The sequence below is a fragment of the Anopheles coustani genome, chromosome 2, assembly GCF_943734705.1.
Source record: "Anopheles coustani chromosome 2, idAnoCousDA_361_x.2, whole genome shotgun sequence".
Taxonomy (NCBI): domain Eukaryota; kingdom Metazoa; phylum Arthropoda; class Insecta; order Diptera; family Culicidae; genus Anopheles; species Anopheles coustani.
This window is the reverse complement of record NC_071289.1, coordinates 66,881,285-66,904,060: the sequence shown is the minus strand read 5'-3', so window position 1 is coordinate 66,904,060 and position 22,776 is coordinate 66,881,285. Positions and strand designations below refer to the sequence as shown.

Sequence of the window (22,776 nt, the reverse complement as noted above, 5' to 3'; positions counted from 1 at the left end):
AGTTTTGAGCTGTCATTGGTGTTTTCATTTGGTAATGTGACTGTGCATCGTGCGGACTTGTTCAGCGTAAATAAAAGATGATAATCTTTATTAATCACACATGTTTTCACGGAATAACAAGAAAAGAGGTAAGAGAAGCCTTTTTCCGGAAACATATTTAGCATCATCATCAACGTCGGTCGAATGTAGGTGTTGAATGAAAAAACGTCAACAAACCAGAGGTTTGTATCAAAACTTGTTGACACGGCGGGAGTGAATAAATCACAACCGTTGAAGGAAGTTTTGTTTAAAATGTTCCATCTCTTGAACTTCATATTCGATATAGGGTTTTTTGAGAAGTAGAACTTCGCACAACGAACTTGGTGGCTTCGGGAATTCTCTACAAACTCGCAACAAACAAGGAGAATGTGCTGATGAACGATGTGATCGCCATCGTTAGTTCGGTGCATATCTGGGTGAAATTCTGGGCACATACAATACATCAGTACGATTATCAAGGACGGTCGGAAGTATTGTCGGCGTCACGTCAGTAGATGTTGGACGTGGTACAGGAGAATTTCGCGATAGGTACGACACTTCCGCCGCAGGATACCAAAATGGTACTGGAGTCACTGTTGACAAACGTGAAGTGTTACATCCGAAAAGAGTTTAACATTGAAAAGGTTCGTAAGATTTAGGGGACAAGCTTATTCATTTTCCTATTTTTCTCGTTTTGGATTTCATTTGAGCTCACCCTTACCACCACAACGAAGCACGAGGTTGATGACACTTTGGCGCCGAGGAAGCTGATCAAGTTCATTACCGATATGCTAAACACGAAGCGAAATTCGAACAAAAAAATGCTGTCCTGCGATTCTACGATCCATCACTTGAGTGCCACAACCTTTAATCGGGGTTGTTTTCCTTCACGCTGCCGTTCGAGCTGGAGCCGCACGTTCTTTTGGGTTTGCGGGATCTCGTCCTTGGGTCCGACACCGAGATGGGATACGCCGGGGCACTCTGTTTGATTTATCACACCAATCTGGCCAAACTGTCACTGAAGCTTGAAAATGCGCGACGGTTGATGATCAACACTTTTACCAAACCGAAAGCTCCGCAGATGATCGCGAAACAGATTGGCTGGCAGGAGTCGATTGCTCGATTGTTGAACAAAAATCGGATGGAAAACCGCGTCCACGGAGGCGCGAGGGAGCAAAAGTAGGGTAATATTTTGATCGACATGGATGAGGTGGTCAAACGTGAAGGTGAATCGTCGGTGATCAATGGTGCTGGCGACGATCTGATGCGTACACGTACACGACGGTGGCGGTAAGCATGGACCGAAATCGTTCATGTCTGAGGAGGCAATGGTGATCAAGGAGCAGGAGGATACGGTGTAAGATGCGGTGGTGAGGCAGCGTCCACACGGCATCGTAGCGTAGCGATTTTGACACTCCATCGTAGTGTAAATGTTGGTCGAGAGGCCTTAGCCACGGCCATAAAAAATAGTTGACACTACGATGGAGTGTCAAAATCGCTACGCTACGATGCCGTGTGAACGGGCGGTGAAGAATATCACCTCTTCGATCACTTCCGTCTACTTGGTGACAAACAGGACGCGATCGGTTCGCTAACGTTCGCTAAGTCGTAAGAAAAACTCGTCGCTCAGCAGCAGCAGCGAGGAGAATGTTTCCTCTCAATAATCGGGTAGGTCGGTGATAAAAGATGTTACTTTCACAAAGCGTAGTGAAAAGTTGGATAGCAGCACTGGAAACAGTGTCGAGTCGCCGGGTGTGAAGTACGCTGAAGAAAATGACGCAGATAATCTCTTGTGCCTTGTAACGAGCAGTCTGTGGCTAGGTCAGACTGCATTAGCTTAACCATGCTCGCATCGTAGTTTGCGCTTGCATTCTCGAGATGGGTATTCAGGCTGAACTGATCGATCTTACTTGTCCTGCGGCACCGATAGAACGTAGCCCAATTGCCCTCTGGCAGACGATCCAGTGGAAAAAGTGTTCTATGAAGCTACACGACGGAGTAATTTCGCTGCACTGTCATGGTACTCCTGCAGAGCATCAGCAATGACTGGACTGAAATGTCCCACCTGCGTCTCGGTCTGCGAATAACATATTTCCACATCTCTCTCGATTCAGCCGTTTGCACTGTACCAAAAACAACATTGTGGTTCGAAGATAAACAGAGATGCGACTCTAATTTTCTCGATCAGAAGGCGGATTAAACAACATATGGATCAGCAGTATGAAAGCCAACAACACGTTTACCCAGGGCCAAGCAAGATTGTGATGAGGCAGTTTATCGATTATGGTAAGTTTACTGATTTATTTGCGTTATCGCTTCAGCACTCGATAATTTTTATTTGGAAAGTGTTATTTGCAACCGTCCAGCAGGTTTCAACAACAAATGCCGGAAGGTTTCTGCATTGCTCGTATTGACCGTTTGCTGCTTGTAGAGGCTATGATTTCGGAAGCGTTTGCTGCTTGTAGAGGCTATGATTTCGGAAACGAGACAGGACATACAAGCCAAAATAATGCTGGAAAGCCAGGGTAGGCCAATATTTCCAGTGACTGTATCGACGAGGGATGAACTTTATGCAATGATGATGCAGACGCTCTGTTCGCCGCAAGATGCAGCTAACCCTATGATACAGGACGAGCAGCAAGCTAGGAAGCAGGTTTACTCCATGGTAGCTCGATAAATGCAGTGTTTGCGATTTTGTTGCATTCGAGTTCATCGGGGAAGATTATCCTGTTTGCAAGCAAGGTAAATGTAAACAGGTAATTTTTTGTATATTTGTACTTTTCTATATTTACCTTTTCGTATTTTTCGTTTCATGACTACGAATTGCAACTAGACGGTTTTTGGAACACGCAAAGAAACTATTCCAGAAAAACTGCTGAGATTGTTAAAATAAATCCTCTGTTTGAATTCGAATTTATATTTTGTTTTGATTTGATGGCTTTGAGCTGTCAGTTCCGGAGTTGGGTTGGAAGGGTTCAATTTATAATAGTAAGGATCGGATCAGTGCACCCACGGTGGGTTCATTTTTCACGCACACACTTGCAATTTTGGCTTAATAAGTCTGCTATTAATCTTCTATGCAGCCCCTTTCTAAGCCTGGCGAAAATTATCTAAATCGTGTTTTCTGTCACTTGGGTTGTTTTGAGGTTTTTAAAATGCGCCATCTTCCCCGCGCGTCCCTTTCGAAAAGGTTTGGTTGTCTGTGTCTTCGCCATTGATCGAAATTTCAATGTTGGGGAAAATATTGAAAAACGACGGAACAAAACTGGGAACACGTTTGCCCTGCGGCATGGTCTGAACTTTGCCGCTCGAATCGTGGGCGAAGATGTAATTTCCGTTCACTTAAGAATTTTCCAATAAGCAAGCACGTGAAGGAAGGCAGAATGTCTGTCGATTTTTACCCCTCAAGGCAGGGATTACGAAATTTGAGCTCGACTGACGAGTACTTCAACCGCGGAGGCGGTAGAGGACCTTTTAAATATGCATAATCCTTTCCAACACTTACGACATTGGCATAGTTTTACAATACGTATGAATAAAGCTTTTGTTTTCTATGAACTAAATTTTCGCATTGTTGTGGTTGAAAGTAAATGGTGACCTGGTGGAAAACAAACAAGCGAATAATTTTCCCCCAAAATAGAGAAATACGTTCTTCAGTAAAATGTTGCCAAGCACGAACCAGACATTGCTTCTTTTCCAAAAAAGAACACTTTAACTCAAATCTTATCAGATGATACACTCTCGTTTTCTTTGCTATGCTCCCAAACTTGCTGTGTTGTCGATTGTTTTTGTACAAAACTGATTTACTCTACTTTCGGTGACTTGGGTGTGTTTGTGAGTGTTCGCTAGCATTCCAGAACTTCTTTTCACTCTGTTTTCATTCGCACGGTCTTACCTTATCTGGTTTCAACTCTTTCTCCGATCTGCTCCTGTCTGATCCATTACATTCATTCGATTTTCGTTCACTCGATTCACACTCTTTTTGTCTGGCGTTTGTGTTGTTTTTTTCCTCTTCATGCTGCTGGCTACAGATTTTGTTTGCTTGGTTGTTCACATTCACTCTTTCTTAAGTTCTACCTCCCTAACTTCCCGTTCCTCTGTTGACGCTTCGTACTCGCTTGTTTACACGAGTATCGTTTCTAGTTTTGTTGCTGTTATGAAATAAATATGACGTTTTGTTTTCCCTTTTTTGCTATACACTGAGAATTTAGCTACTTTTGTTTCTCTTTTTTCCTGTTCGCTCTTCGGCTGGACGTTTTCTTGTGTATGTGTGTGTGTTTCTGTCGGTATTGTTGTTGAGATTCTGCTTCCATCAGCTCGCTTTGGTTTAATTTCGACTAGTTGTTTTTGTTTAAGATTGTTTTTTATACTCTGCTGCCCGATTTAAGGTTTCGTACTCGCGTGGCGCCCGAATGCGCGGACGAACTCACACCGTTGCTTCCGCGGGTTGATCGGCGTGCCGTCCTCCGCCCACCGGTGGCAGGCTGGGCTGGTGGCGAGAACATCTACCTTCATGGGGCGCCCGGTTCGACGTTGTGTGCCGTGCCCAGTATCGTCGCGTCGAAATTCAGCCGCAGCTCGCCGGCCAGTATCAGCTCCGAGATGCAGCCCGCCATCCCCGTCCGGTACCGCTGGCGGGTGTAGTGCGGGGCCGCCGGCAACCCACCTGTGTGTGCGCGCGTCAGAGAGCATAAAATATTCAAATTAGTTAATTTGGAAAACCCAAACACGCTAGCGGAATGGAATGGAACGGGGTGTTGGTGAATGGGAGGAAAGCGGGTGCGTGGGAAAATGGTTCGATGGCACTGTAGGGAAGCTGAGATCGTTGTGATCGAGGCGGTGTTTTCATTTCCATACCGTTTTTCCCCAAATGCCCTCCATTTTCACGAACACAATTCCCTTCTGACATATCTGCTTTAGGGTTTCGTCTCTTCCAACCGAATATGACCATATGCTTTTCCCAATACGGGGTTATGGGTGGAGGGTTGGGGTGATCAGATTGAATTTCGAGGCAGATGGTACGAATGGTTTTTGGGGGTTGCACCGAAAAGCGCAAGGATTTTATGTAAATCCACACCGATACACACACACACACCCTCTGGGACGTTGGCCAAAGCTTGCCTGCGCCCTTTCGCCACCTCGATTTTCCATTCTGGAACGTCGCAAAACTGCCCGACCGATCGTCCATGTACGTGTGAGTGTTGAGATGTAAGTGGACTTGGTTGAAATTAAACTGTAGCCAGGCTTGCAACCGTTTCATGACAGCACTTTTTCGGAATGAAATCAATTGGGCGGAAAAATGGAGAAATTAAACGACATCGACCCCAAAAACTCGGTACGACACCGAGCGGGTCATTACTGGGCGGACACGGAAGAACAGTAGGGATTTGAAATCAATAGAATTTCGGTCGAACAGGATTAAACTGACATGAGGTTTCGTTCTAGCAATGAATCTGAAAAACGGTTTTGATCATGTTTTTAATTCTCTTTTCCTAATTGATTGAATTGAATTGAAGTATGGATAATTTGAGCTATATGAATGAGTTGAGGTTATTAAGTGAAAACCATGTAATGCTTAATTAAATTTAAGACAGAATTTAAGGTTATGCTATTAAAAATGAACTGGCTACAATTGGATAGTGAAGCAACTTATAAACCATAAATAAATCAAATTTTTACCATAAAGGTTACACACAAAGTTCAATTAAACCCTCTTCAAAATACCAACTTGAGGCAAGATTCATGTATCGTGCTGGAACGTATACGTATTCTGAAACCAGAAAGAGTACGCACAGCACGCATATCAACCCATACCACTTCGGTCCCTTGGCCTTCAAAAGGGTAGCAGTGGCTGACACCCTGACACCGAATTGGCAAGCGAATGGGATTATACGATGCTGGACGAGTTAATTAATAACGAAATTAGTTCTCCGTCCAATACATGGGGGCCCCCCCGGTTTGATTAGTTCGTCGTAGGGAAATTAGTGAACCCCGATTCGAACAACAATCGACTAGCCAGCCGGGGTCGGTCGTTGGCGTTCGGTGGAGGGGTCTCCCTGTGAAACGGGTAGGTGCAGGGTGACACTCGGTGGGATATTCGAATTGGAAAATCACAATTTGAATTTCAATATTCTGCACAGCTTTCGTTGTTCCCTGCACAGAGCATAACAAAAGCCTCGGAGAGTCGTTGGGGCTGGGACGGTCGATTGGGTTAGAGCATACAAATTCGTTGTTGAGCATTGGAATTCGAAGAACGAAACAAAAAAAATAACTGGACGCGCACATAAAGGATTGCGGGGACGTAGTTTAGGAAACCGTCCCAAATGTAGAGTGAAAGCATTTGTTGGAATGGTGATGGTTTCCTGTTACTTACCGCACCGATGTTTCGGCAGGAACCATGATTAATGAAGTAATCGAAAAATAGTAATGGAGTTCGATGCACGCAGCCATCGAAATTGATGAATCAGATATGAAGCATGAAGCTGCGTGTGGACATCAACAGTGCAATAAAATTTAATTATTCAACCGCAAATTAGTTGGCACCAGCATTTAACAACAAACGGTCAGCTTGGAAGTGAATTATCGACACCAATCAAGGAGTGAAATTATGGTCGGGTTCCGTAGGCTATCATCGATAAAGCGAAAAGGCAATGATTTTGTGTGAGCAATTACAACGATATGAACATATGAAAAAATGCCTGTAACCAGCGTTTTTTTTAGTTATGTTATTTATTTAATCATTTTACCTATGGGTTTTTATTTTTTTCAATAAATAAACTTTGATTTATGGAATTAAAGATTTTAAAAAAGTTTATCCATTTTGTCAGAATATGGCTTCAGCTCATCCAAGATGATGAAATGTATATTTTCGAATTTAAGTGGTTGTTAAAAAAGAGAAACCTATCTGACTTATTTTAAATTATCTTTTGTACGTTTAACGACACTTTTTGCCTATAATTCATCCCCTAGCTAAAACATCGGAAAAAAATGCACCCAAAACGGCAATCTTGTCAAACGAAACCGAAATCATTCGTAAACGATTGTAAACGGTGTAAAAGAGGAAAGGTACAAAAAAGAGCTCCCCGGTCTTGTCCGAGCCATGCGCCATTCATCGGTGCCAAATGCCCCAAACGGCAGCTTGCATCGGATTGCTTTATGAGGGGCAATAAATTTGAATACCTCACCCGCGTCAGATGGTGCAGCAATAAGTTTTGCGGGCCAGGGGGCTCGAGGAAAAATGTTTAATTCCACTAAAGAGCCACCATCAGCTGGCCATCGTAAAGTTTGCTGCTCTCCACCAAACACCTCCGCGTTTGGTCAGTGTTGAGCATTGGGAAGCAAAAAAAAATCGAAGGATGCAAAAAAAAAACAGGGACGTCACCACAAGTTGCCACTGCAACGTCATTTTGCTTTTCCAAACGCTCCCCCTCAGCTCCTCTTTCCGACTCCACCCGGCAGGCAAAAGTGGTATAGATAAATCAACTTTTATTCGCAAAATTTTCAATAACCATTTGCTGCCATCGAATAAAAGGCACGGCCGAGAGGGGTTGAGTTTTATGCTCATGTTTCCGCACCGTTCACTTTTGGCCATCGTCCCGATATTAACGACCCCCGGTGACGAAATGGATGCTTGGAAAAGTTTTGCATCATGCACCGCAGGGTCCGTGGGGGAGGGAAAATGTATCTCATACTTTGAGCACGCCGTTGAGTGCTGCTGTCAAACTGAACAAGGGAACTATATAATGTCGAATGTTCATTTTTTACGTAGTTTTAACTTGAGTGCAGTTGCAACATATGCATGAAACCATAACTTTGTTTTGTGCAATGTGAATATAGGGTAAGCAAATAATTGATGGCATTATTGCAGAAAATACACGATTTAATCAGTTTATTTGGCACCTGTCACTTACAGATTACTAAAGAATTGAATCAAATAAAGAAAAATGAATGTTTTATGAAATGACACCTACATTCCATTTTTATTTGCTTATTATTTTCTTTGAAAATTTTCCTAATTTAATGGTTTTAAAGTACGAGTGATGAAAATGTACCTTTTCGGTGAAAACAAATATAAAAAGGAAAATTAAAAGTGTGACGTAAGCATGTCAGGTAAAATGTAAAATAGCTACGATGGTTACTGCGTATCTTCTAAAAGACCTACAACGAAAGAAACTCAGGAATAAAAAAAAAACTCGATGCTGATAAAACCAAAAGGAAAATGTGAGCAACGATGCAAAAACAACGGACCCTTGTCGGGTGTTGGCAGAGCGGATAACAAATGAAGATATCGTTCCGTTGTCGAGAACCATCGTTCTCCTGCACCATCCTGCAAGTACGCCGACCATGAATGTCAACGAATGCAACTGTTGAGTGTGAAGTGTGTGCTTTATAAAACGGGCGGGAGAAAAAATGGCACATCCGTGCGCATCGTAAATTTACTCCATGTTTCGTCGGCACGACGTCCCAATTTCGTCTATGTTTAATTCGCTGCACATACACTCCTCCACCACGATGGATGGTGTTTGCTTTGGCGATTGCATGTTGGCCGCCCCGAAGGGATACGGGATACGGGAGCGAGGACCGTCGTAATAAGCGCACGTTTCACCAGCATATGACACCACTACGGATGATCGAGACGACCATAATGTGAGGCAACGTGCGCCAAAAGTTTCCGAACCAACGCCGAGACGAACGACGAAGCCATCGTTGCAACGAGCTGCAATAGCACGTAATCGATAGCAATAAAAATTGTAATAGCGTTGTGTGCATCTGTGTGTGTGTGTAGTTCTTTTAATTTTTTTTCATTTTACTGTTGTTTTCCAATCGATCGGAGTCCACAGGCTGCAGGATAAATCATTATGTAGTAAAAGTGAGAGGCACATCTCGTTCCACCTTGTTTTTTTACAGTCCAAGCACCATTGTACCCGACGTTTTGCTGAACTGTGACAAGCTGTTTACCAGAGGATCATTTATTTTCCTCCCCCGGTGACTTGATTGCGTGTCAGTGTGCGGTTAAGTGTTTTGAGTTATTGGATTCGATTGAAGCTTTGTGTGGCTAGTGGTTTGTCGTTTGTGTTGTGTGGGAAATTATTGCTGCTCCTAAATAACACATGTTGTTTTTTCTTTAATTTTATCTTCTGACTAATCGGGTCATACACATGAAAATATCGATCGATATGATGACGGTGCTGTTTGCTATTTGCGGGTTTCGTTTCAAAAGTTTACCAATTGATCAACGATTTTAAACAAGCATCGATGTATAAATATAAAATCAAATTAAAAAGTGGAACATAAATGTACCGTATTTTTCCGTGTAAAACGACCCCCTTTTAGTTCAAAACTGATCAAAGGGCGATTAATGGGGTCCTTATACACGGGTAGCAACTTTTCGATTCGATCGTAAAGTTGAGGTGAAAACACGTATAACATTATTACAACTGATGAAAATTAGAAAACAGAATTTTTCAATTTTTTTCATAAACATCGAATAATTTGTTTTGGGGGTCATTTTACACGAAAAAATACGGTCTTTGTGTAATTAATTTGATTTATATTATCTCATATAAGAAAGTAAAATTCATTAGAAAAAAGGCTTGTAATATTCGTCCCTATGCGAAAGTGACTCCGCGATACGTAGCATCGATTTTATTTCCAGCAATTTAACCTCACAGCGATTATGGCCCCTCTCGTTCAATGGAACCGCGAATCCCACATAATCTATACGACTACGGGTGTTTTCCGGATTGGAAGGACATTTGATGTGGAAATATAATAAAATACGTGCTTTAAGCTAGATAGCTTCTCCGCTTCCCCTGGTAAATCCTTCCATCTACTAGTTGTGGACCATTACCGTTTGTTTTTTTATTTCGATTTCGCCGGTTTAGCAGGGACGGTGTTAAAGGGTACAGTTTCAGGTTTTTCTTTTATTTTCATTTGGCTTGTTTTGGTCCGGCGTACGGAAACTATAAACAGATCAGTGGAACCCGGTCGTCCTTGGACCGTTCGCTTGGTTTGGTTGGCACGAAAACCGGGCCAGGGTGCTAGTACAGCTGCGACAGAACGGATCACCGTGTAATGTGACCAATTCCACCCAGAAGGAAAATGGGTTAAGACACACACACACACACACAAACACACCCAAGTGGTGGGGTTTCTAGGGACAATCGTTTTGTGCTGTTTTCCCTCCTCGAAGCACCGCGGTTTGTTTTCCCAATTTTGTGCCCACGTGCTCTGAAAACCGGAGGGGAAAGGCCAAATCGTTTTTTAAAGAATGGAAGTAAACATATTGCCAGGAACACCATAACATAAATATCCGCTTTATAGCACTGCCCCTTCCTTACCATACACCCTGCCGAGATGTGAGGGGGGAGGGGGGGTTCTTGAGTTTCCCCGTGGCCATTCGTATCCGTAAGGTTTCTGCACTGACCCGAACCACCGAACCAGCTACGTTCGAAAAATTGTTTTTCCGGCTGTTGCGGCCGGGCATCTTTGGTTTGCATCTCGCATCAGCAAATCGGTTTTTCGGTGAGGTTGGCCCGCGGGGAGCAAAATGGTGCTCGCCTTTCCCTGACCCCGGAGCACTGGCTATGGCATCGGGAGAACAAATGTGCTTCTGGTGGAGAATTTGTTGTGGAACTCGTTTGCCTTGGCGAGCTTATAACTCATGTGAGTTTTGTTTATGGAATTTAGTTGGTCGTAGGAAATGGAGGAGCAGAGAAGGACGGGAGCGAAATGGCTTATCCTAATTTCTTTCATTTCGCTGAAGTGTGGGCTGTGCGGTTAGGTCGTATAAACTAATATGAAAATTATGCTGCTAAATTACTATGCTATGCAAAATGTTTCACATGTCAGACCAACCTGTGATATACTCAGACGTTAAAATATTATCTATGAAAAATTAAATCAAGTCTAACAGGATCGTAAAGATTAGTTTGGACTCTACAAACTGTCTGTCAACTACCTCGTTTGCTTAACTTGAATAATGTGATGTAAAAGTTTAAAAAAAAGAAAATATTGATTGTATGCTAGTTTCAGAGTAATGTACTACTAACAAATTTGTCAAACAGAAACAGTAATGTTTTTTGGAAGCATCCATGACATCTTGAAGGGCATTTACCTTTCGATTACTTGGTTCCAGCCGGTTCAGCAAATGAGTTTTCCGAGTACCAAACGAGACGCACGGTGAACCATTTTCCTGGGCATCATTAATCGCGCTATTCGCCGAACAATGGCCGGCAGAATGGATATTGACTGACAATAATGGGTACCTGGCGCCTGGAGAAGGGGGCACCGGTCGGAAGTGATCGCCCCACCCGGGGGCCAAGCCTTCAGCGAAACAGGCGCCCGCCTGTGGTTTGGCCAAAAGCTTTCACCTTTCCACGGTCGCGGAATAGGGCGCGCGGTGGAAAATACTGAAAGCCACCTGCCATTAACATTGTAAATCCATTAAGGCAATGAAAGGGCACGTCATCGTCATGAGCTGGCTACACCAGCACCAGCCAAAACACACGCTTGGAAAGCCACTGCTCGCCTTCTCCCATGCCAGCCAACCCAAGGACCATCGCGATGTGCTCTTATTTTTGTTTTACATTTTTAAAGCCCAACCGTCCGCTTGAGGAGGCTAATAATAAATTATTACTCCGAGGTACGTGGCAGGTCGGTGGCCGGTGGAACGAAATTAAATCCATTTTTAATAATACCTTTCACTGGTCTGTGTGTGTATTTGAAACGGAGTGGAGTGTGGTGGAAAGCGAGGAAATACCTGCCTCCCCCAAGGGAGTGATTGAAGTCGCTAGAATCGAACAGATGTCGATCAAGGGGAAACACTGACGGAACCTTTTCCCGTTCCTTTCGGCTTTTCACCATCGTGAGGTCGCTGGCAACAGGTGATTAAATTTTCGCAACGAAGAATGTTAAATTATGAAGCATAAAATCGATTCACATGAATTATTTTCGATGTCATTGCTGATGCCGTGTGTTGCTGTAGCTGTAAGCAAAATACTGGAGCTGGAATTTGCGCGATGAAAAATACCCTTGGCTTGGTTAATCATAATCAAAATCTGGGGATTTGTTATTGTAAGGTAAAATAAGGTTAGATTTTGAATAATTATTCACAAACTCGCCATCTTCCTCATTACACTCCTACCCAATCTCAGCACGGGAGAAGAAGGGACTTAACCGTTGGAAAGAAAAGCAAAATCGCCTTCCGGAAATTAAAATGGAGCAATCCAAAAAAAAACCTACTCCACTTTGACTGGTTATCCTCGTGCCAAAGCCAAAGAACAAACTGTCCCTGTACTCCGGAACACTCCGCTTGGCCTCGGAGGCTAACCGAAAGGGCAAACGATGGCGTCTGGACAGTTTAAGCAAGTGGGCCGATTCTCATGACTCTCTTAGTGGAAGTTGGCTGAAAGAAAACCTTCCCCCATTTTATCTGCCCCACAGATTCGTTCCATTTTTTTCGTTTTGTGAAAAGGAGTGTACAACCCGGAAGGGTTAAAAAGTTTCGATTCGGTCAAGGCGACGGAGGGAGGACCTTTTCCGCTGAGCGTTTGGTGAAGGGAAATGGAAGGCGATGGGAGGAAATAGGTGAACTATACGGCAGCAGGAGATGGAAAAGGAATGAAAAGAAACCACCACTTACCGACATACAGTCCGGTGTCCGTGTTGAGCTGCCTCAGCTTACCGGGCGATCGTCTGGTGATTGGCTTTCCACCGTCAACCTTCAGCGTGCCGTCCTGCGAGTTCCTGTGATGTGTTGGATGTCAGCGTGGGGATGTGTTTTTTTTTGTGTGTTAGTTTTGATGGCCGGGGTTCGGTTTGAAAGGTGAGGCATTAGGCCACGTCATGGGCCCGACAGATGGCGCCACCGTTCCACACGCACGGACGCAAAATAGAGCCATTGAAACGCGAAGGAGAAAGGCAAATTTTAGCCCCGAAAGGTGAAAATGTGACAACCATCGTCCACCCGGGGGCCCGGTTATCGCCGACGTGGGTGTGTGTAGGTATGTGTAACCGGAAAAAGGCAGCGTTTCCGGCCGTGGGAAACGGAACGAAAAAAAAAAACCGTGGGGAAATGAATTGTGAAAAAGCCATGACCAGCCGTTTGGTTTGACCGAGTGAGTGAGATAGAGTGGAAAAAACATGGAAAGAAAAGAGGAAAAAATTGGGTTAGAAAATCGACGAACGAGGCGGTTCTGCGTGGTGTGCGTTCATTTTTTTTTCTTCCTCGCTTTTTTATTTGCCCTCCCCATGGTATGGCATTTCCCACGGCGAGCGTTATGGAAAATGGTACTATCGATTTTGTTTTTCCTCCTGACCGTGCCCAGTGATTGATAGATTTATAATTCATGAAAAATTGGTTTTTGTTAGGAAAACCTCTTTGGCGGCATACATTAGCGATGCAGCTTTGGAAAAGTCGCCGTTTTTTTCACCATGTTAGTTTGGGTTTTTTTTTCTCTCACCATTACTACTTCGAATCTGAATCTAAAACCTCCGGGAAATTGAGTACTGGGAACGCCCTCCTGGAGAATTTCCTGTAGCATATGCTCGGTATGGGAATGGGATAACATTTGGGCATGGTAAACACGAGGTTCAATTGAACCGGGTGCAAAATATGGGCAGCACTCCAAGCGGTATTTGCTCGGTAAAGATATATGCTTGCGAAAGCATCGACTAACAAAAAAAAATCCTAATCAACGGTTGACGGGGTTCCTTTCTGGAAATGTGCATATGAATAATGTCTATGCATTTCACCATTTTGGTTTTGGATTAATAAATCGTACGTTTGGCTTTCGTTTTACTGCTTCCATTAGTTTTATGATAAATTAGACTTGATTAGGACAGTTTCCACATCCATCACTGAGGGAAGGAACAAAGCTCCTTTTGAAATGTACGCATTGCCATTACTATTCTGTAATAAGCTAGTTTTTCGTTTGTCATGATTTACACTTATTTAGTTAAGCTGTAAAACTTCAATAAAATTGTTTCTAGGTGATTTGACAAAGAGTAAAAATTTCATCAACTAAATACCTAGAAGTAATAATTGGAATGATAAAGAAATGTAACAAATCCGGACGAGCTGGCATCGGTCCACACATTTACAATTCAAAATCGATAGCAACGGAACGAAAAAAGCAACTCAAAACTTGCGGCCACATGTTGCCCAACTCGATTCCACCAACCGTAACTTACCGTAACGCTCGCACCCGATGCCACAGACCGTCGCTGACTTTGGTGGCGTTGTATTTGATATTAATTTCACCGGAGCCGAGATTGTACCGCAGATGAAGGTATCTGTACCGATCGGAAGAGAAAAATGGAGAAAAATGTATCAAACCGTAGCTTCCCTAGCGGACAGCTAGTCATTCTATCGGATGTGGAAAGTTAGTCCAATGGATTGAAAAAAAAAGATTTATGGTTGATTAAAAAAATAACCGATAGAAAACTAAAAAGACAGAACAAATCCGATTCTATTTGAACGTAGCATTTTGATGCCGGAGGACAGATCAAATTTGCTCAGTATCCATTGAGCAAACGCAGTTCTCGGTATCGTCCGTCATCGGTCGTTGTTGGTCATTTGGGAAGCACTAGTCCACTGCGGACCGTCGACAGAAAGGCTGACGAATGGCTGGCGGACATTTTTCACCGGAAAAATGGGTCCACGCTGGGAGACCACCGGCCGGAGTCGTTCGATGGCAGCGCTTTCGGTAGTAGTATTTAAATATTTGATTACGAGCTTCGGGACGTGAAGTGATAACGGATCGATTCGGCGAAAAGACCGGGATTTGGTTTTGGTCCGTCTCCCTTGTCACATTTCAACCCCCTCCCGTCTCGGGGGGAGACCCCCGTACCGTTTTCGATGCCGTTCCGATACACTGCCTTAATGTTTTATGATATTTGATTAGATTGCGTGATAGTGCCAGCTTTTCGGAAGATGCGCCCGGTTGAACTCGTTCGAATCCGGGTGGGGGGTGGGGGAAAAAAATCGCCCGAAACGGCATCAACGATGGGGAATTTATCAGCCAGCTTTCGGTCTGGCGATTGGGGTTTCTCGGCGAAAAATTATTCTAGCAAGCATAAGATAAGGGAACGAAATTCCCCCGAAATCGACGTGCCGTTGGATTATGGTGTTATCTTCGCGTTCGAAAGCGCACGAACGCGCTAAGACGTTGTCTCCTGTCCGGATCGTAAGGCACGGGGATTTGGCAACTTAAAATTCTTATCTCGTTCTGTCGCCGCCAGAACCTTCGAGGGTGAGTTTTGTGAGGTTGGTGTGTGTGTGTATGTGTGTGTTTGTGTGTTTCCCTGCACCGTGTGATGGCGGAAACGAACGACCAAAATCGATTTCGAGCCACATTAACTGATGTCACTCGCTATTTCTGTGGCACCCTCTCATTTCTTCTTCTATCCTTCCCGATTCCTTCTTCCCGAAAACAAAGCGTAATGGTGTTTGTGTTGACATTTTTGTTTTATGGCACGAGTTGGAAAGTTTTTTTTACCACTGCTTCCCTCCTTGCAAAACATTCATTACGCTAGACTCGGGATGGACAGTTTTCCCGGCCTGGCTCCCCGTATTTTCCCCAACCCACCACCGGTTCCGGGCTTGGGTTGGGTTGGAAATTAAATGGCGCTGTTTAGATAAAATGTACGCCCCGTGACTGCCACGGCACGCGATATGAATGCTAATGCGAAGGTCAAATGTGACACGTGGTAATTACGGCACCACCCAGGGGTTGGAAGTGTTCCGTGACACACGATGGTGGTTTTACGTGTCCTTTTTTTCGTAACGCCACATGGAAGGTTCTGGTGGCGTGTTGTGGTTTGTAACCAATCGATAAAATGTGACAAATGCTACCTGGTTTTCAACAGAAATAAATGTTCTCTTATAAATTGAACATTCGTAGCCAAAGCTAACAAAAACATTATAAACATAAACCGTAAACGTAAAATGATAGAAATCAGAAGAAAATCGAGAAGATGTTTCAGAGAAAATTGCCAAATCAAATAATTGAAAGTCACATTCAAGTCATTTGTGTTCAAGTAGGAGTAGAGTTTGGAAGCTACCAGCAAATAAAAATTACACGGAACCTGATGGACTGGAATTGTTCAGTTTTCCTTTTTCCAACGGTTTGAAATCCATGTTGATGCTTAGAATGAACATTATGGGGTTGTCAAATTGGATGCTTGGTAAATGTATGGTACAAAATATGTTTTCGAACAGTATAAAATATTTCCTTATGTGATCTTTAATTATTTTTGAGTGATATTAACATATGTGAATTTCCTGATTGTTTTCTTCCCAAAAATGGTTGAAATTGTTGAACGAGGTGTTCCTGTTATATGATGAAAAATCAAAATCCAACGAAAATAAGTATAAATTTTATTTACAAAAGTTTAACGATAAAAATCCATATATTTGATCTTTTACCGATTATTATGTAACTTTGCTATTTATAAAGATGATACTCCATTCAAAATCATCGTCTAAGGTATCCGGCCCGCGTTTCCTTATAATCATCTGGCCCATTCAAGGGAATGTATGCCGACTTCGGTTCTAAAGTATTTAGTGTTTAGGGGTTGATTAACACGATCCGTACCGCGTCACCCAAATATGGGTGACAGCAGTTCTAGTTCTAAAAAGTTTTTGACCCACAAATAAATGAAAGTGGAACATAAAAATTATTGTAACATTTTATATAAATGTTTTGGGAAGCTTAGTTTCTGCTTGGCTTTCGAAAACAATCGGTTTAACAAATATTATAAACAAATAGTAATTTATAAAATTGTACCAACAATTGTGCTAAAACGCTTGGTACGCAACGTGTTAAATCTTATGAAATTGATACCTAACCACTCAACGCAGAAAAAAATTGAACCTTTCTTTAGATATAAATAAGAGCAAACGAACCGAGAACCAAATGAAAACATAAAAAATAACAAATATAAAATCATCCAGACAATTGAGCTTGTTTAGTTAGATGACTACTCACCCATTCTCGATGCCAAGCGACAGGAAGTCGTCACCTTCGAGCGCACTGTGCCGGCCGGTCCAAAGGATCAGCCCGTTGGTGGAGTGCGTCTTGAAGCGCAGATTCAGATCGATCTCGTAGCTAATGACGCGCCGCATCGTTTCCGCGTCGCTGTAGTGAAAGTAGCTGTCCGTGCCGGTAAAGCACGCGCCCTGGTACTTCCGGAAGTATTTGTTTTTGTACTTCATGCTGCGTAGGACGTCGTCTTCGTCGTATCGGGGGTCGTCCTGCGATTGCTGCTGGTCTTGTTGCTGCTGCTGTTGCTCCTGTTGTTGCTGCTGCTTCTGCTGCTGTTCCTGTGGTTGCTGTTCCTGTGGCTGCTGCTCCCCTCGCTGGTCCCGCGAGTCCCGCATGCCCTCCAGATGATCGTTGAGCCAGCGAAGGTGTTCTCGGGCCCGCGCTTGCTTTTCATGTTTCGAACGACGATGATAGTGATAGCGATGCCTGCCGTCATCGTCATCGTCATCATCGTCGTCATTGTCGTCATCGTCGTTGTTGTCACCGTCGGTGGTCGAATGTTCGCCGTCCGACACCACACCCCAGAACCCATTGTCGTCCGCGTCGTCCGCGCTGTCGTCGTTATGATTTTTCATAATCCGGTTCATCTCCTCGATCAACGCCCCATCGAACTCCGGCCTCGTCTGACCCCGGCGTCCGGCCCTTCTCGGCGTCGCCGACTCCCTCCAGCTCTGCTTGCCACGGCGCAGCAGATACTCCGGCCGGTACGGTATCCGGTCGCCATGCTGGTCGTAATCTTTCCCCAACCCCACCCTGCCCTCGGTGTCGGTGTAAGCCTCGTCTCCGTTTCCTTCGCCCTGTCCATCGGCAACCACAATCATTTCATGCTTCAGCTCCCGGCCAAATTCGGGCTCGGGTCGGCGCGTGTCATCCATTACTTGCACACCTTCCCCGCCGTCCACCTTCGTGCTCGTGTCATCCGACCCAGTTTGGTCTCGGACCTCGTCGGAAGGCTCCCTCTTGCCTGCCTGCGCTTCCCGGGCATCCCCGTAGGCGTAGTCTGCGTAATCGTTCGATTCCGTCGACAACGATTCCTTTGATTTCTGCTTATCGATCCACGCGATTATCTTTTCATTAGCGATGGTGGTCGCCGCCGTCGTCGTTGTCGTCGGTTTGCTCGCCGGAGAACTCGATTGTTTATCCGCCTCATTAGCTACCGATGCCGGTGCGGGCGTTCTTATGTCGTACGCCTCCCAGCGCTGGTCCCCGCTCGGTTGCCCGTAGTCGTAGACACCGCAGTCGTCGTCGTCACCATCGTCCGCGTCAGCATCATCATCATCGTCCTCCTGGTAGTAGTCATCGTAGCCTTCGTCGCTCTCCTGAGAACCGCCATCGGTTCCATCGGATGGATTGTTGTCGTGCGGGAGCGTTCTGTCCTCCGGTGGGCCGGGAGTTGTCGAAGGGACTCCTCCTCCCCTCGACGTCGGTGTCGGTGGGGATGACGGTGGGGTTACTGGAGTTCGCGCCAGCTGCTGCTGCTGCTCTTCTTGCTGCTTTCGCTGCCGCAGCAAACGCTGCTGCTTTTCGATCACCTCCGACGGAAGCTCCTCGGCCTGGTTGCACTGGCGGTTCTGCGGGTTGCACTGGCACTCGTACGTATCCAGGTTCGGGACGCACTTGGCGAGCGGGCCGCACGGCCGGGCGACGCAGGCATGCGGGCAATTTTCCACGTTCGAACCACCGAGTGCCTCCGAGATGATCGCGATGGTACGATCGTTGATGTCGACCTACAAATCAAAAAGCGGACAAAACCATGTTATGGAGGAATGGTTTTGCATGATTCGCTCGTTAATTACCGCCACCGCTTTTGACATTCAACGGAATGTGTTCGGTTGAATTGAAATGGCAACGAGACGATAGGAGCGTTTTGCAAACATGAGCGGATTGTTAGCGAATTGTCATTGACGATTTCGTTACAGAACTATTTAAGGGAATTTTATAAATTGTACAGAAAATTTAAATTATTTCATAGATCTTTTCATAGATTTGATACAAATTCAACAAATGATAAACGTTTTTTTATTGTTATTTAATTTAACTATTGATAAATTAGTTTTTAATTTTATATCTAATCGTTTATAACTGATCCTATTATTTATCATAAAAGTGCTTATTGAAATCTTTTTATACAATACATGGCTTTGGATAATGATTGTACTGTGATAAATACGGCAAAATTTTTCCCAAATTTTTTTGAGAATTCTATATACAGAAAATTTAATTCCATTTTGAACTATTTCTAGTTCTTCTGTTGTTTGTTAAAAAAGAGTAAATGTTTGATAAAATCTAATAAAAAGAAATTGAATCATTCAAATATACACTGTATTGTGTTGCTGAAAAAGGGAATAAAAATGTGTGTTCCGTTTGTGGATCACATGTGCAAAGTAATCTAGTATTTTATAACATTCATTTAAGAACGTTTAAACAAAGCGCCTTCGTAATGAGTTATGAGACATCAGAAGAATGCAATTCGTTTCAATTAGAAAAATTTAATTTATTTTACGACGAAATGGAACAAGGGAAGGAACTGTTCATTAACTTGTGCACAATTGTGCACCCGCTTGAGGGGGCGGAAAACCCTAGAGTACTTACCTTCTGAATGCAACCGGCGAACGATCCTTTATCTCGTAGACTCATCGGCAGGGTGTGCACGTTGTGGACGCCGCCGAGGTAGAGACTGTGCGGCAGCGACAGATGCCAGAAACCGTTCGGTGACACCGTCATCACCTCCGGCAGCTGATCGATCTGTGTGCGGTTTGTTTGGGGAAAAATTTAAACGACAAACAGCATTAATGTAATAAGTCTCCACGGCAAAGGGGGCTTAGTTTTAAATCGGATTAATTAGAGCAAATTCGTCCACGACCGCTTCCTGGACGGGAGCGGCCGAAGTTGTGCTTGCCGTCGGCGTGCACGTTAAACTGGGCGGGATGTAATTTAATAAAACATTTTTACTCTTCTCCATCACCAGCCGGCGGTTCGGTAGAGCGCGTCGGACAGATTGCTTCCAGTGCAGGAATGGCCGCCGTAAAATGGAGGGCAAAAATGCGCTCTGCACTGGACGTCGCATGTCAACCTAGCACGAGTTGCCCGGCTGCTGGGTGAAGGATGTCCGGAAGCGTTTCAGCTGTCACCGGTTGGGACAAGAGAACCAACCAACACCAACTGGCAGTCGTAACCGTTCCGTGCGGGAGCAGCCTCGGAAGGGTTGAGACTTGGTTGAGGTAGCGGGTGGGTCGAGGGGTAATTACAATATAAAAATTTAATTAAATCATTTCCCTCCTTCCGGCCCGGTTGCGGAAAGAGATACGTAATTCCAGACTTCTGTTCCCATTAGGAACTGTCTCCCGTAGTGGATGGTTTAAAAATCTAGTACCACTTCTCTCGCACCGACGACCCGAACGGCGGATGAAGATATCAACGAAACGAATGGGCCTACCATTCGGAGCCGGAAGTCGTTCATAAGCCCATTTACATAGGCTAAACGTGCATGGCACTGGGCCACTGGCCTTTTGTGTTTGCTTTGATTTTATGTGATACCGTTGCAGTGTACCTTGGCAGGACAGCATGGAAGTCGAAAGCAATCTAATGCCGCAGTCTTTGTGTCAAAAGCACCGAGCTTACCTTCAACACTGCCAACCGTGACGTTCGGGAGACTTTGATGGTGTGCCATTGTCCCATGGTAAGAGGGAATTCGCTCCTGCAAGAAAGAACAAAATAAAGGATGAGCTTAAACCATTGGAAATGACAAAATAGCATCGACTTGAATTATAAAACTCTTTCAAAATCGTTTAAATACTTATAAGGTTTAATTAATTTTACAACAGGAATAATAATAAATTATTAATTGTAATGATACTTAAAGTATGTAACGTAGCTCTGTTCCCGTAGATCTCTTAAACTTCAGATACACATTTTATTCAGAATGGAACACGAATAGAATTTTCTTTAACTTTTAAACATGAAAATACCACGAAGAATGATGTGAAGAGCTTTAAAAATTTAATCACTTTACGGTGCTGTGGTCCTGTTTGTATTTGCATTGCTAATCCAAAATAACCGGCATTAGTCTCAGCACGTATGTCACAATGCAACCGTCTAAGCGATGTCCTTGTTATGTCAGGGAGGTGCCAACAACAAACCATCATGCTCTCTGCTCTATTACGATGGACTTAACATTTTTCTGCATATCCAGTTTTTGATCAGGAATAAAAAACTTAGGATGATATTCACACTGGTCAACGTTTGCGGTAAAAAACAGTTATATTTTACTCGTAAACAATAGGTTAAAGGAATGTGTGTTAAGTGGTTCTCGAATGAAAATATAAGAACACCTTTGCACCTTTGCAACACAAAAAATGGGGTTTGAATCAAGAACTTCAAAACTGTAAAGTTTTCGTAAGAGTTTGGCAACATGAAGTCGTCCTTAGCAATGAATTTTCTAATATCTTCTATAAATGTGCAAATAACTTTAAAGCGTCTGAGAAGACGTGTGTGCTCTCTTTTGATTTTTTTGCAAACAACAACACTTTATAAATAGTTTTTCTTTGATTTTAGTAGACGGTACTCTTGATTTTCTCTTGATTTTGTTTAATGTACAATTACACTATCTATTGAAAAACTAGCTTGAATCAAAACATATAGCACTGAATTACAGTTTACTATATTGAAAGCTTAAGTTAAATTGGAATTCAACAAAATCGTTCATCCTCCGATTAAATATAAAACCATCGTAACAGATGACTCTTAAGTCCGATAATTCTACCAAAATGCAATATAATTTCCAACCACCGTCGGTGATAACTTGTGGTGTACCAAATTCGTCGTTGAATAAAACACGATAAACTCAAATACGTGGAAAATGAAACGCAAAATCGAATCGACAAACCGGCTAGAAGCATTCCATTGACAAATGCTGAACACCATCGCTGCGTGGCTTCTCACCGGGGGGATTACCCGGATGACGGTGGCTAGTTTTCCCGCGGCCCTCCCGGTTTCCCATCAAAATACCCATCAGCGGAACGCTCCACGAGGCATTGACGATCGGTTAGAACGATTAAACCGTTCGGGTGCAGTTAAACCCCACTCCCACCTCGGAACGCGTTTTCGCGCGGTGGAATTGAAATTTTAATTAAAATCCATCCACTGGCCGTTCGATCCATCCACTCGTTTTATTCGACACTGGCTCCGACCGACGGCTGCTAATGACTACGCGCGAAAGTAGATTAAATTCGCGCATTAACATCAATCAACGCCCCATCGGGAAGGGATTATCGGTTCGGCAAGGCGATTGTTTTCGGGGCGAAAATGTTCTCCCGGGACCATATTCAATAAAACGAATTTATTTAAGGACAGTTTCTAATGAACCCTTCTTCGTGAAGTCTTGAGAATGAAGTTATGCCATATTGATCGTGCACAAAGAACCAATGGCAGGTTTGAACTATATTCGTTGTAGTATTTTCTGACGTGAGAATTAAATTGAAAGCATCGAGTTTTAAAAAAGGTATTCCTAAAGTAAGTCCTAGGAAAGAACAAAACTAGATTAGCACTTAATCAATATTATAAGTGACCCTACAACTCTCAAATATTGTAGACAACCCTGGAACTCTGCGTAACTTCACCTTCCGTGCCGATGGGAATTTTCCATCAGCGTGGAAAATGAGCTCGACAAAATGCGCCACCCAGCGGTGATAATGTTGCGCAATTTGCAACT

The 22,776-nt window shown here is 43.8% G+C and overlaps 1 protein-coding gene and 1 long non-coding RNA gene across 3 annotated transcripts in view; one reads left to right on the top strand and one right to left on the bottom strand.

The window, feature by feature from the left end:
- Nucleotides 1-1,995: 1,995 nt before the first annotated feature.
- Nucleotides 1,996-2,931, top strand: LOC131265523 (uncharacterized). Of its 2 annotated transcripts, none has more exons than XR_009178274.1 (3): nucleotides 1,996-2,304; nucleotides 2,388-2,760; nucleotides 2,852-2,931. It is a non-coding gene; the product is annotated as an uncharacterized LOC131265523 (long non-coding RNA). The 2 variants fall into 2 exon arrangements; XR_009178275.1 differs by having other exon boundaries at nucleotides 2,385-2,760.
- Nucleotides 2,932-3,690: 759 nt separating this feature from the next.
- LOC131264870 (uncharacterized) overlaps nucleotides 3,691-22,776 on the bottom strand; it is a 97,945-nt gene continuing 78,859 nt past the window's right edge. Inside the window, exons 12-18 of the mRNA XM_058267137.1 lie at nucleotides 20,688-20,763; nucleotides 19,659-19,811; nucleotides 17,551-18,793; nucleotides 17,010-17,448; nucleotides 14,212-14,313; nucleotides 12,662-12,765; nucleotides 3,691-4,684 (exon numbers count right to left, since the gene is read on the bottom strand). Of these exons, the coding sequence (XP_058123120.1) occupies nucleotides 4,530-4,684; nucleotides 12,662-12,765; nucleotides 14,212-14,313; nucleotides 17,010-17,448; nucleotides 17,551-18,793; nucleotides 19,659-19,811; nucleotides 20,688-20,763 (2,272 nt within the window). The 3' untranslated portion in view covers nucleotides 3,691-4,529. The remainder of the gene's footprint in view (nucleotides 4,685-12,661; nucleotides 12,766-14,211; nucleotides 14,314-17,009; nucleotides 17,449-17,550; nucleotides 18,794-19,658; nucleotides 19,812-20,687; nucleotides 20,764-22,776) is intronic.